The 14,136-nt window shown below is 41.0% G+C and overlaps 1 protein-coding gene across 1 annotated transcript in view; it reads left to right on the forward strand.

The window, feature by feature from the left end:
• Anapc1 (anaphase promoting complex subunit 1) overlaps positions 1 to 14,136 on the forward strand; it is a 72,203-nt gene that overhangs the window by 9,023 nt on the left and 49,044 nt on the right. Inside the window, exons 8-17 of the mRNA XM_021641961.2 lie at positions 1,254 to 1,399; positions 1,597 to 1,817; positions 3,111 to 3,320; positions 6,237 to 6,332; positions 7,384 to 7,474; positions 7,573 to 7,638; positions 8,729 to 8,863; positions 10,589 to 10,729; positions 11,701 to 11,761; positions 12,893 to 13,080. Coding sequence (XP_021497636.1) covers positions 1,254 to 1,399; positions 1,597 to 1,817; positions 3,111 to 3,320; positions 6,237 to 6,332; positions 7,384 to 7,474; positions 7,573 to 7,638; positions 8,729 to 8,863; positions 10,589 to 10,729; positions 11,701 to 11,761; positions 12,893 to 13,080 — 1,355 coding nt within the window. The remainder of the gene's footprint in view (positions 1 to 1,253; positions 1,400 to 1,596; positions 1,818 to 3,110; positions 3,321 to 6,236; positions 6,333 to 7,383; positions 7,475 to 7,572; positions 7,639 to 8,728; positions 8,864 to 10,588; positions 10,730 to 11,700; positions 11,762 to 12,892; positions 13,081 to 14,136) is intronic.

Here is a 14,136-nt window from a genome sequence, read left to right on the forward strand (position 1 = left end):
TTGAGCTGCTGTGACAATGGTGCTAGAAACTGAGCTTGGGTCCTCTGCAAAAGCAGCAAGCACTATTAATGGCTGAGCTGTCTCCAGCTCTGTTCGTCCCTCTCTGCTTTAGAGGGATGATGGCATCCTGAATTAGTTTTATTATTTCTTTTGTTCATTTGTTTTTTATGTTTTGGATCCCACTGTGTAGGCCTAGCTGGCCTGGAACTCTTTATGTAAACCAAGCTGACCTCAAATTCACAGAGATCTGCCTGCCACCGCCTCCCAAATGCTGGGATGAAAGGTGTGTGTCATCCAGCCTGACTAGTTTTATTAATTCTTTATAAAAAAAATTTTTAAGCCAGGTGGTGGTAGCGCATGTTTTTAATCCCAGCACTTGGGAGGCAGAGGCAGGCGAATCTCTGTGAGTTTGAGGACAGTTTGGTCTACATAGCGAGTTCCTGGACATCAGAGCTACACACAGAAAAACCCTGTCTCAAAAAACTGAAAAAAAATTTTTTTTTTCTATTTCTCAAAGTACCATTTTTTTTTTTCTTTTCTAATATTTTAACTAAGAAAGAAATTATCAAGGATGTGGAAACTAGTTTGTGGTGCTATAGAAAAATACCTGGACTCAGTAGGAAAAACTTCATTTGTAATAAGTAAAACATATTGTTTACTACCTCTGGTTAACTAGTACAGAGGACAGGATGGAACCAGTGAGCAAGTCAGACCTTTCCAATAGGTGATTGTAATCTCTAAAGAAGTTGATTGTAGCTAGATGCAGTAGATGCGCCTTTAACCCCAGTACTTGGGAGGCAGAGACAAGCAGATCTCTGTGAGTTTGAGGCCCGCCTGGTGTACACAGTGAGTTTCAAGCAGGGCAGCAGAGCTACATGAAACCCTGTCTCAGAAAAACTAAAACCAAGCAAACAAACAAACAAAACAACAACCATCCAACCAAAACCGAAAAAAATGAAGAGGTTGATTGTTGAAGGATGAAGGAGTCTTGGACACTTTGCCTTTGGCGGATGAATTTAATGATGAATCAGGACGTATCTTCAACATATGAGTTGTATGTATGTCAAAGTGCAACAGTCATTAATGTCTTGTTAAATTTAAAATTTGTTGTCAGATAGCACTGAATGGGTTTGTGCTTTAATTGCCCTGGTTCTCTTTCCTTTTAGAAACGATGAGAACTTTCTTCCTAAAGAACTCCTTTAAAAGAGTAAAGCTACTATTCTGTACCTGGTCATTTCCATTTTGATTTTCAGGTCTTTTTGGCTCATCACGGGTACAGTATGTCGTAGACCCTGCCGTGAAAATTGTGTTTCTCAACATTGACCCCTCCATTGTAATGACCTACGATGCTGTTCAGGGTGTGCATTCTGTGTGGACTCTCCGGAGGGTGAAGCCAGAGGTGAGGTTGACTGCACCTGCTTCTTCCTGGAATAGCTAGCCAACCCTGAACACTTGCACATTTTTGAGGTCAATTGCGTTTCCTTGGTAAAGAACACGTACTGTGTCTTTAATAACTGCCATCTAGCATCCATTTTCAAGGAAATTGCCTTTTTATTCTAATTGTTTTCTTGTTTTTCCCATTCATTTTGACTTAAGGAAGAGAATGCTGTTTTGAAGTTCCCTGACCAGGCGGGGACCCTGCAGAATGCAGCCACTAGCAGCTCCCTCACAGCACATCTCAGAAGCCTCTCCAAAGGCGAATCTCCCGTGGCTTCACCTTTCCAGAATTACTCCTCCATTCACAGCCAGAGTCGCTCGGCCTCGTCACCCAGTCTGCACTCCCGTTCGCCTTCCATTTCCAACATGGCAGCTCTAAGGTGGGTGTCTTTCTTTGTTTTAAACAAGGTAGCCAAAGCTTTTTAGCTCTCTCATGTTTTGAAGGATTTAAGGTGTCTGTTGACAGCTCTTGGATAGTTTTTAGGGGGAAAAGTCATAAAGTATGACTCTTTAAGGATTTTAAATCCGGGATGCCTCAGTTTTTTGTGTCACATTTGGAGCCTGCTTATGCTGCTGTGAGGTTGCTTTGTTTCTCTCATGAGGTGGCAGCACTTGGGTGAACATTTAATTCTACAGATATTTCGTTAGTTTTTTAACCTTAATTTTTGATTTTTGTTTCTTTTTTGATATTTGATATATATACCTGCCCACATGCTGTTTTGTTTTGTTTTTTTAAAAATTTATTCATTTTTTATACAACATTCTGCCTGTATACCAGATCTTACTATAGATGGTTGTGAGCCACCATGTGGTTGCTGGGACTTGAACTCAGGACCTTTGGAAGAGCAGCCAGTGTTCTTAAACTCCGAGCCATCTTTCCAGGCCCCCACATGCTGTTTTATTAGCATAGATGCACACAGATGCTGCTGCATGGACACAGTACAAGCAGCATACTTTAGACCTTTGTGAATAATGAATAATTAAGCCATTTTCTGAAGAATAAAATAGGCTCATTTTCAGTTTTACATGAGTGTATATCATACTATGTATATGCATGGCATGCACGCACATGTGCATGCACACACGCGCGCGCATGCACACACACACATACACATATGCACGGAGCTTCTCTGTGTAGCTGTGTAGCCCTGGCTGTCCTGGAGCTCAGTATGTAGATCAGACTGTTCTAGAACTCAGAGAGATCTGCCTATCTCTGGCTCTTTAGTGCTGGGATTAAAGGTGTGCTCCTCTGCCTGGCATGAGTGTGTTGTTTTTTTTTTGTTTTTTTCTTTTTTAAAAAGATTTATTATGTATACATCTATGCATGTACACCTGCAGGCCAGAAGAAATCACCAGATCTCATTATAGATGGTTGTGAGCCACCATGTGGTTGCTAGGAATTGAACTCAGGATCTTTGGAAGAGCAGCCAGTGCTTCTAGCCTTTGAGCCATCTCTCCAGCCCTTTATAAGTATGATTTAACACGCGTTTGAAATAAGCTTTAGGCTATCGTAAAGTGCTAACCATTTAAATAGCTATTTAATTCTGAAAGTGTCTGTGTAAGGGGGATTGTACCATAAGTATTGCCTATGTGTAGGATTGGAGACGTGTTACTGCCATGTGTTAGAAACTCCAGCTGCTCATGGTAATGCCCTCTCTCTGGTTATTTTGCAGTCGTGCTCATTCTCCTGCCTTAGGTGTGCACTCTTTCTCAGGGGTGCAAAGATTCAACCTTTCAAGCCATAATCAGTCACCAAAGAGACACAGTGTTTCTCATTCTCCGAGTGGCAGTTTCAATGACTCATTTTTGGCACCAGAAACAGAGCCAATTATTCCTGAGCTGTGCATTGACCACTTGTGGACTGAGACACTTCCTAATACAAGGTTTGTCGGATATAATTTTCTTTTCAAAGAAAAAATTATTAATGTTTGATGGTTTAGCTCAGTGGTAGTGTGCTTGTCAAATATGTGTGAAAATTTTAAACCATCTTTCAGCATCAGTTATGTTTTTAACATATAAACTATAGAGATACACATTTATACCATCTTAATTTTAAAAGAAATTATTGATGCTAAAGTGATAATAAAAATGCTTTGTCATTGAATACTTTTTAAAGATAGTAATCTTTGAGATTTGAGGTGTTTAAAGTTTTGGGGTAAAACAGCTGATTCTGTAGTATCATAGTTAGGGTTCTGCTGTGAAAAGACACCATTACCATGGCAACACTCCCCCCCCATGGAGTTTCTCTGTGTAGCCTTGGCTGCCCTGGACTCTCTTTGTAGACACAAGGCTAACCTTGAACTCACAGAAATCTGCCTGTCTCTGCCTCACTGAGTGCTGGGATTACATGCATACACCACTGAGCCCAGCTCCAAGGCAACACTTATAAAGGAAAGCATCTAACTGGGACTTCCAGTTTCAGAGAGTTAGTCCATTATCATGTTGTGGGGAAGCAGACAGGCATGGTGCTGGAGCAGTAGCTGGTACATCCTGATATGCAGGCAGCAGGCAGGGCAAGAGTAAGATGCCGGTCCTGGAGGAGGCTTGTGAAATCTCAAAGCCTAGCTCTGTTAAGACACTTCCTCTGACAAGGCCATACCTCCTAACCCTTCCCTGGCAGCCCCTCAGTTGGGGACTAAGCATATAAAGTTGAGCCTGGAGGAGGGAGGGCAGTCTCACTTAAACCACCACATGTAGATTTCGTAATTTAAGCTTTTATAGCAGTTTTTAGTAAATCTTATCTTTGTGTTAAATGTCAGCTGGACATTTAAAAATATTTATTTATTTTTATGTATATGAATGCTCTATCTGCATGTACTCCTGCATGCCAGAAGAGGGCACCAGATCACATTAGAGATGGTTGTGAGCCACCATGTGGTTGCTGGGAATTGGACTCAGGACCTCTGGAAAAACAGACCCTGCTCTTAACTACTGAGCCATCTCTCCAGCCGGTCAGCTCTACTTTTTGAGAAATAAATAACCCTAATCTTTTTATGATCTCATTGATAATTTGTTAATTAACCCAACCACATGCCAGTGTGTGGGCTAATTAATAAGGCATTTAACGCTTGTCCAACACACAGTGAAAGACAGTAACACTGGAACACTTGCTGTTGTACAGGCAGGGGTGGGAAAGAGGGGCACAGAAGACAGCTGTGATCTAAAGAGCAGTTCAGAGTGGGAGTATTTCGCTTTGTGAGGGGAGGGGCAGGCTGGGAATGAAGAGGCATGAGAGACTGGTTGCTTTTTGGGTCTGCTTACATGTGTATAGTAAACAAGCAGCAGAACAAGTTGTAGGTGTGACTGAGGCAAGAGAGGTGCGTTAGGATTTAGAGTGTGAGTAGTGACTGTGAGCGCTCAGGGTTCCTGGAGGGCTGTGGATAAGTTTACAGGGCTTCTGTTAATTGTGGAATTGTTAGGTGATGGTGGAGATGTGTAGTGTAAGCCTTTCCTAGGCAATGTTTTTAAAAATTCATTCAATTTTCACATTAGTCTGTCATTTCCTAACAAGTTAAAATCGACTGGTGTAGAAGGCTAGGGACTGCAGAGGCAGAGGCGCAAAGTCAGGTGGGAGTACCAGTAGGACATCAGGAACACACAAACATTTCAAGAAGAAAGTAGTGCTAGTATTTCAGATGCTGGTGTTGCTTTTCCCTAACTGTTGACCTCAGAGGAGGTGTGTGGACGACAGTCGGGTTACTTTACTTCCCTTAGGCTTGAGAGTGGGCAGGGCAGCGTGGACAGAAGGTGAACGGGAGCTGAGGAAGTGAGCGTAGATTCATAGAATGTTTTAGGGAGCAGCCTCAGGGTGTTTTGCCTTCCCTGAACTATTTCTGTGAATTTCACCCAAATTTGTTGCTTTGCACATATAAGCTATGAGTGTTTTTTTGTTGTTGTTTTTTTTTTTTACCTATCCATATAACCCTAACTCTAACCCTGAGTAAAAATGGTTGTGTGGCTAGGTTAAAAAAAAAACATTATTTTTTTTAAGATTTATTTATTTATAATTTATACATTATCATGCCTGCATGCCAGAAGAAGGCGCCAGACCTCATTATAGATGGTTGTGAGCCACCATGTGGTTGCTGGGAATTGAACTCAGGACTTTTGGAGGAACAGTCAATGCTCTTAACCTCTGAGCCATCTCTCCAGCCCTAAAAAACATTCTTATCCCTGCATGCATGTTCTCTTTCTCTCTTTTTCTCTTTTTGTGTGTATGTAATATATTTGTGTGTGTATGTGTATGTTTGCATGTGTAGTTCTGCTGGTATGTGCATGTGAAGGTCTGGGTTTGATATCAAGAGTCTTCTCTGATTCTCCTGCATCTTATTTATTGAGGAATAAATTTATTTATTGAGTTGAATCCAGAGTTGATTAGTCTGGCTGCTTATATTATCTGTCGTGGTCCTAGAACGCCTTGTTTCTGCTTTCCATTTATACTTGGACCACCACATTCACCTGCCATTTAGTTTTGTCCTGGGAATTCAAACTTCATCCTCACCCTTGCATGGCAAGTGCCTGCTGGTTGTGCCATCTTCCGAGCCCTTCATTTCATCCCTTGTAGCGTGCTTTTTAGACAGAGAAAGGCCACGGTGGATGTCTGAGGGAATCTGGAAGTGGAAAGGTTAGTTTTAGAAGTGAGAGTTGACCACATACACAGAACATGGAGTTTTTGTGTCATGGTTATTGCTTGATCCAGGAAGTATTTAGCTTTCTTGTAGAACGTTTTCAAAGATTTTTAAGTTACTGAGGTAGATTTTTAGACTAATACTGACAGTTTATTCATGTGTTTACTTCAGAGAGAAAAATTCTGCGGCCTCGAAGGTATTTATAACAACTGACCTGTGTGGGCAGAAGTTCCTGTGCTTTTTAGTGGAAACCCAGCTTCAGTTACGGTAAGTGTTTTTATTTCTTATTATCTCTGAAGAAATTTAGAGCTGATTCACTCTGTCCCTTTCTATTTGTCTTATGTAGCGTTATTGAGAAGTAGGTTATGTATCATAATATTAGCTTGTAGTAAGTGCACAGTTAGATTATTTTTAGTGCATTTATAGAGGTGTGTAGCCATCAGCCACCACAGTTCAGGCTTAAACACTCTGTCACCATGGACAGTCCCTCTGCCATTTGCAGCTAATTTGCCCCTCTAATGGAGAGATGACTTGCCCTAATGAGACTCAGACAGCCTCATTCTGGGGGATTTTCTGTCTTACTTTTTCACTTAGAAATTACTATAGCTTATAGCAAGCTGTAAAATTATAGAGAGGTCCTTCTTATTATTTCATTTTTTGTGTGTCTTTCTGTGCCTGTGTGTCTGTCTGTATCCTGAGGCATTCATGTGGAGGTCTGAGGACAAGTTAGAGGATCTGTCCTCCTTCACTGTATGGTCCTAGGGATTACATGCAGGCTGTCAGGCTTTACCTGCTGAGGCTTCTAGCTCCCCTCGTCCCCATACAGTCTTTTTTCCCAGTGGTAACATCTTATGTAACCATAGCATGTTTCTAAAATCAGGAAACTGGTGTCCGTATGACCCACATATCGCCATTCTTTTGTTTTACATGTATTCATTTCTGTGTATATTTATATGTATTCATGCAGTTTTCTCAAATCTGCAGATTTGTGTAATAGTCGTAACAGTTAAGATACAAAACACCTTGTTACCTTGATGATTTTTCCTTTGCTGCATTTTTGTATCCATCCCATACTGTCTGTCCTCTTGTTCTCCAGCTATAGTGAACACATACTTGTTTCTCTCTCTCTTTGAGACAGGGTTTCTCTGTGTAGCCCTGCCTGTCCTGTAACTCACTCTGTAGACCAGGTTGGCCCTGAACTCACAGTGATTGTCCGCCTCTGCCTCCTGAGTGCTGGAATTAAAGGAGTGCGTCACCACGCCTGACTCACATAAGACTCTTCAGATGCGTTTCTTTTTGTCTTTATTTTCATATTTAGCTGTGTGAAGTTTCAAGAGAGCAATGACAAGACCCAGCTCATCTTTGGTTCTGTCACCAACGTACATGCAAAAGATGCAGCACCAGTGGAGGTAAATGCACAGTGAAAGTACTGTGCTCTGTCCGATTTTTCTGGAAATTATTTACTCAGAATGCAAGAGTATTTTGGTTTGCTCTCTTTCCTCTTTAGAAGATAGACACCATGTTGGTACTGGAAGGCAACGGGAACCTGGTGCTGTACACTGGAGTGGTTCGGGTATGTGAAAGCAGCGCTTCGTGCTTTCGGTAGCGCTGCCTCCGTTACAGTCGGCTCTGCTTCCTCTGTGCAATTTTGTAGAAGCTTCTTGTGGAAAATGAAGCTAATTGTGGAGGCCAGTCTTAATTTGGACTAGGGCTCACTGATAAATGCATTGCTGCGCACGTGTCACCGCCAAATGGGAAGCTTCATTGTGTACAGGTAGCCTTGGAAACCAGTTTGGGAATGGAAGATTAGCAGCTTGGGGAAGCACCAGCATTGCTGCAGTATTTAAAGGCATGTGCCCCAAACCTGGCATTTTTTATACTAAATGTTATATATGTTGGTTGTAGCTTCCTTTTGTAACACTTGTCAAATTTAAAAATATAGACTTAAGCTGGGTGTGGTGGTGCATACTTGGGAGGTGGAGTTTTGTGAGTTTGAGGTCAGCCTGGTCTACCTAGTGAGTACCAGAACAGCTAGAGCTACATCGTGAGACCTTGTCTCAAGAAATAAAAAATAAATGAACAAGTAAAAAGATATACTTAGTCTAAGGAACCATGAAGGAAATGTATTGCCAGTGTCTCTTTTTTTCTATTAATATTATTGTCTATAAGGCGGGGTCTCATTAAGTAGCGCATGTCTTGGGACCACCCCCCCTCCACCCCAATACCTGGCCAATAGCTTTATTATGTTCTCTGAATGCATCTGCCATCTGCCTCTCCAACACACTATCCTGAATTTTTCAATAAACTGTCTTTTGATTTTATTGTTAGCTTTGCACTTATGAGTCACTGAAGAACAGTTTTTTGAATTTTTATATAAAGGGGGTTATAAGTATGACTCTTGATGTACTTTATGAAATTTGATAATAAACTCTATTTAACATTGCTTTTACAGCTTTTTTTTAAACAAAAGAATTTATACCTAGGTATTCACAGTTGGCTGGTAGAATTTGAAAGGTTGTTAAATGTGCATTTTGCTTTTCAGTTGTGTATAGTGAGCATGAACTTCAACTTATGTAAAGAACTTTTAGCTCATGTCCTAAACATACAACCTAAGAACAGGATCTATTCACTGACGCCTTCCCCTCGTCCTTCTATTGCTCAAGGTGGGGAAGGTTTTCATTCCTGGGCTTCCTGCTCCTTCCCTGACAATGTCCAACATGATGCCTCGGCCTAGCACCCCGCTTGATGGGGTTAGCACCCCCAAACCTCTCAGCAAGTTACTTGGATCAATGGACGAGGTAAGAAATAGACCAGGTCTCATCGAATGTTAATCAGATTTTAAAGAGGTTTGGTCAAGTATGAGTTCTTTGCATGGTTAATTTAATTTTAGGAAATACTTACAGATACAAGTTTTTAAGCAAAAGTGGAGGTTCCTACATGCTGATTTCCTTTGTGCTATGTTCTTTGAGGATGAGGTGAAAATACTTTTTTTTTTTTTTAATCTAGAGATTTCACAATTTCCCAAAATGTACTAGATGTATGGTCTGCATAAGAAATCATAATTTTGCCTGTAATCCCAGCACTCGGGGAGGTGGAGGCAGGCAGCTCTCTCCTGAGTTTGAGGCCAGCCTGGTCTACAAAGCGAGTTCAGGACAACCAAGGCTACTCAGAGACACCCTGCCTTGAAAATCCAAAAAGAGAAAAACAGGAAAAAAAAATCATAATTTAAGGTATCCCTTTAAGAGTTATAAGAGGGGCTGGAGAGATGGCTCAGTGGTTAAGAACTGGCTGTTCTTCCAGAGGACCCGGGTTCAATTTCCACCACATGGCAGCTCACAACTGTTTTAACTCTAATTCCAGGGGATCTGGCATCCTCACACCAATGCATATAAAATAAAATTAAATGATTAAAAAAAGAATTATAATTGAGGAGCAAAGGTGTTAATGCTTCTGCCTTTATCGAGGGCAGGACACGCTGCTCAAGGCGTGTCATTCTGGCCTAAATCTTGAGGGTAAGAGGGTAAATAAAGGACTGTTCAGGGCAAGGGCATGAACATAGGAGTGTACAAAAAGCTTTTTCTTCCTGAGGCATCACGTGTAGTTCATGGTGGCCTAATCTTGAGCTCCCGATGCCCCTGCCCTCAGCTCATCAGTGCTGGGTTACAGGTATGCAATACCGTATGTAGCTAGAAGATCATGTCGTCATTGTGTCTCCTAAAACCTGAGCTAAAGACTCAACAGATCTGTGGAATACGTAATAGTGTGTTGGCTGGGGCGGAGCAGAGAGTGGGATATAGTAGTGATATAAAGAGTGGGGTAACAACAACAGCTTATTATTTTTAAATTGTCTACATGCTAGGCACTGTCTCTATCAGTATTTTCCTATTAGAACAACTGTACTCACTAGGAAGATACTTTACTTTATAGGTGGATGTGCAGAGGAACATGGAGCTTCATTGTCCAAATTTAGAAAACTATTATGTGGTAAAAGTGGGGTGGAGGAAAAGACAGTGTTCTGAGTGCAGTTCCCTTGGCATTGTATGTTTGTGAGAAGTTTTTCAAGTCATTTGTTTTAGGTGAGTTTCTCTTAGGGTTGGAGATAGTAAGGCTGAGTGAAGTCTGTGGCAGTATAAAGACGGTCTGAGCTTGGTATATGTGCAGAGGAAGAGAGTGACATGGCAGGCCTGGACAGGTGTGAATAATGGTGTGTTGGCTAGCAGTGTTAGTTCTCTTAGGCTGTTGAGTGCCGTTGGGGAATGAGGCTGAGTTCTGTGAGCAACTCAGGCTGACACCTGTGCTCATCAGGCTAGAAAGCCCAGAGACAAGTGGTCTCCATTTGGAGGGCATCATGATATGCGTATGTATATGTCAGATGTCTTTTGTAGTTTTCTGTGAAGAGCTCAGCTTGCTGCAGGCTCATTACTGGAACAGAATGATTGGAATCATCAAACCACATGCAAAAATACAGTTTCTTTAAGTCTCAAAAAGTCTGTCATCTGTGTTGTGCTGTGACTTTTTTGTAGGTGGTTCTGTTGTCTCCAGTTCCAGAACTGAGGGATTCTTCAAAACTTAATGATTCTCTGTACAATGAGGATTGCACTTTCCAGCAGCTTGGAACTTACATTCATTCCGTGCGAGACCCCGTTCATAATAGAGTCACTCTGGTAAGTCCTCCTCCAAAGGGTAGAGTAGCTGGCTGACACTTCACTTTGGGCAGGATATAAAATTATGTGTGAAAATGAATATGAGCATCTCTCATGATTTTAAACACTTACTATTGTTATGTGAAGTGTATATGTGTAGGGGTTTGCATACATGTGGCCAGAAGACAACTTCATGGAGTTGGTTCTCTCCTATTTTCATGTGGGCTGTAAGAACTGAACCCAAGTTGCCAGGCTTTCAAGATAATTGCTTTAACTGCCGAGTGAATTTGTCACTCCTGTGTCTCATAATTTTTAAAACATACTATCATTTTGTACCATTCTACTTTAGTTGAATTTTTATCTTCTGAGATTTCTATATTAAACATGTATCTAGCCCCATCCCCCACTGAGGAGTGTGGGGAGTCAGTGGTTTCTGGGGATGGTCAGTTTTCTTTTAGGGGTCCACCCATCAGTGGATTGCTCCACATCCAGGAGTGTAGCACAAATTGGACTTGATGGGTTGTTAAGAAAAGGAGAGAGGACAGGAAGTTGGGCATAGAAAAATAGGAGGGCCTGGAAGGACTTAGGGGGAGGAAAGGGAGGTGACTGTGATAAAAAGATGTTGGATGAAATTCTCAAGTAATTAATAAAAATATTTAATAATTTTATTTAAAACAAGTATATTTAGTCCATCTGTTTTGCATATTGTCATGCCTTTGTCTTTTTGGTGGAAGTCACTTTTTGATGATGATGTCTCATAGTATTTGTATAAAAACACTTTATTAAAATGAAATTTCTGAAAGTATTTTACAAAAATACATATTTAGTTAGAAGCATTCATTTCTCATTGAAAAAATGTAGCGATTTGTTTTGTTGGATTTTGCTTTGACAGGCAAACAGTAGTATAAATTACCTTTTTTTTTTTTTGAAAGCTTTTAAAGACTTAGAATGCCTAAGCTGTCATTTTTTTCTTGTTTCCATTCTTTCACTAGGAACTGAGTAATGGCTCCATGGTTAGGATCACTATCCCTGAAGTGGCCACCTCAGAATTAGGTACAGTTTGATTTAGCACTCAGTTGATGGGGACAGTTTCCGTTCTTTTCTGTGTATGTGAGTGTGTGCCTGCGTGTATGTCTGTGCATCACATTAATGCTGCGTCCATGGAGGCCAGAAGAGGGTGTCATGTCCTCTGGGACTAGAGTTATGGATGGTTGTGAGTTGCCATGTGGTAGCAACTTACTGAACCCAGGTTCTGAACAAGAGCAGCCCATGCTCTTGACTTAGACCGTCTCTCCAGCCTACAGTTTGTTTATAGGAGTGATTGCTCTGCAACATCTGATTTATTCTTACTTTGTTTTCGGCTGTAACATACTTGGTTTTTAGTTTTCTGAGATTCATTTTCATTTGCAGTGTTTGTGCCCATAGAGCAGAATGATGAGGAAAAGGCTGTGCTGCTAAGGGTGAAGTCAGTGACGGTGGGGGAGGGACTGAGCACGGTTGCTGTCTGGAGCTACTCCCAATAGCACACCCGTGCTGTCTGCAGGCTGCAGCTGACGCTCACACCAGTGACCTGGCGTCGCTAAGACGAGTCGACGCTGTAGAGCATTTGGCCTAGCCCTCACCATTATGGCTGGTGAGGGAAGATATTTTAGGAATTAAAGGTTGCGGTTTTAGTTGACAGGAATGTTCACTCATTTAGAACATCTTGCCTTGCCCCCTAAGCGTTCCTGTTAGTAGGTGCCTGTGTTGCATGTCGTAGCTACTGAAAGATTAAATTGGTGTTTCAGGTAAATTTATTGGTGTAGAAATTAGATTTCTTCATAGAGTAAACTTTATTCCAACTAGGTCAGTTTTGAGAGTGAGACAGGAACAGTTTTTTATTAGAGCAGTGGTTGTAGTTAGGGTTATCTCAGGTGAAGTGGGCTATATATTCACCTTATTTCTAATCCAAAATTAGGGCTCTGGCAACTGTCCTCAGATTTCCTGTGATCTCTGTTGAATTCAGTAGTTAGTTTAAAGTGATTAACATTGATGAGGCAATGTTTGTGCCTGATTGCCTCCTTATGACATTTCTCTTTTTCTGTGGGCTAGCCTTGACTTAGTAGCAACTTGAACCTTTCTACTTAAAGAGTAGGGGACTACATATATAGAAAGCATACTAAACTCAGGGTTTGCTTTTAATAGTGCAAACATGTCTGCAAGCAATCAAGTTCATCCTGCCAAAAGAAATAGCAGTTCAGATGCTTGTCAAGTGGTACAATGTCCACAGTGCTCCAGGAGGACCCAGTTATCACTCAGAATGGACTTTGTTTGTGATTTGTCTCTTGAACATGATGGGTTATAACACAGACCGCTTAGCCTGGACCCGAAGTGTAAGTAAATACAGTTGTTTTCTTCATTTATCCTGTTATAAATGTAGTGTTTGTATAACTGGTTACACAACACCAGAGAACCTAACAGACAAACTTAAAAGGTACGCCTTATTTATGATGTTGGAATCATACTAAGGCTTATTGTATAATATAGCTTGAATCAAATACTCAGGAAGCTTTGAGTCTTTATAATGTTTTAAGGCACATTTTCCTTTTCCTTTTCTTTTCTTTTCTTTTTTTTAAATCAAGGTCTTGCTCTGTATCGTAGCACCACATTCCAGACTTTGCCTCCCAAGTGCTGGGATTGCAGTCATGTCTTACTAAATGCCTGATTTTCACAGTTTCTCAATTCATCTTTGTAAAATGACTGTAAGTAGTGCTCTGAGTTTTGTCATTAGGAGAATCGGGAGCTCACAGACTTGTGCTTTGCTCCGTTTGAAGTGCTTCAGTCTGAGAACACCATTGGTGCTGTGAAGCGGTGTGCTGTGCTCAGGCTCCGAGGCATTTTTTGCAGGTGGTTTGCAGAATCGCCAGCAGAGTGCTTTTAGTGGGGTACTTTGTCCTTTTGGAGATCACTCTCCAGACAGCCATCCTTGGGACAATGAAGAAGTTACTGTCCCCAAAACCTCAGACGTACTTGCCTATGTGTTTTGGCCTCGTGCTAGTAACTCCATTAAAAAAAAAAATAGAGCTTTTTCTTCTTCATTATGAAAGTGTATTTTCTCACTGAGGAAGATTTGAAAAATGGAAGAAGTGAGCAATTATCCCCTGCTCCTTGGAATAGGTGCAATAGACGCCTTTAATGGTGCCTTTTACATAAAAAGTAGTACTGCTAGAAAATTTTCACAGAACCCTTCCATCTTATCATATTTAAACAAATAAAAAATATTTGGGTCTTATTGGAAAAGTTTTATTTTGAGTAATTTGCCAGTGGTTTTTTTTTTCTTTTACATAAATTACTAATTATGTATCTAGTTATTTCAAGAGATGAGTATTTTAAGAGATCAGGCCAGATAACATTTAGAAAGGGTGTCCAGTCAACATTCTTGCTAGTGT

Source organism: Meriones unguiculatus, chromosome 18 (assembly GCF_030254825.1).
Source record: "Meriones unguiculatus strain TT.TT164.6M chromosome 18, Bangor_MerUng_6.1, whole genome shotgun sequence".
In the NCBI taxonomy this organism is placed as follows: Eukaryota; Metazoa; Chordata; class Mammalia; order Rodentia; family Muridae; genus Meriones; species Meriones unguiculatus.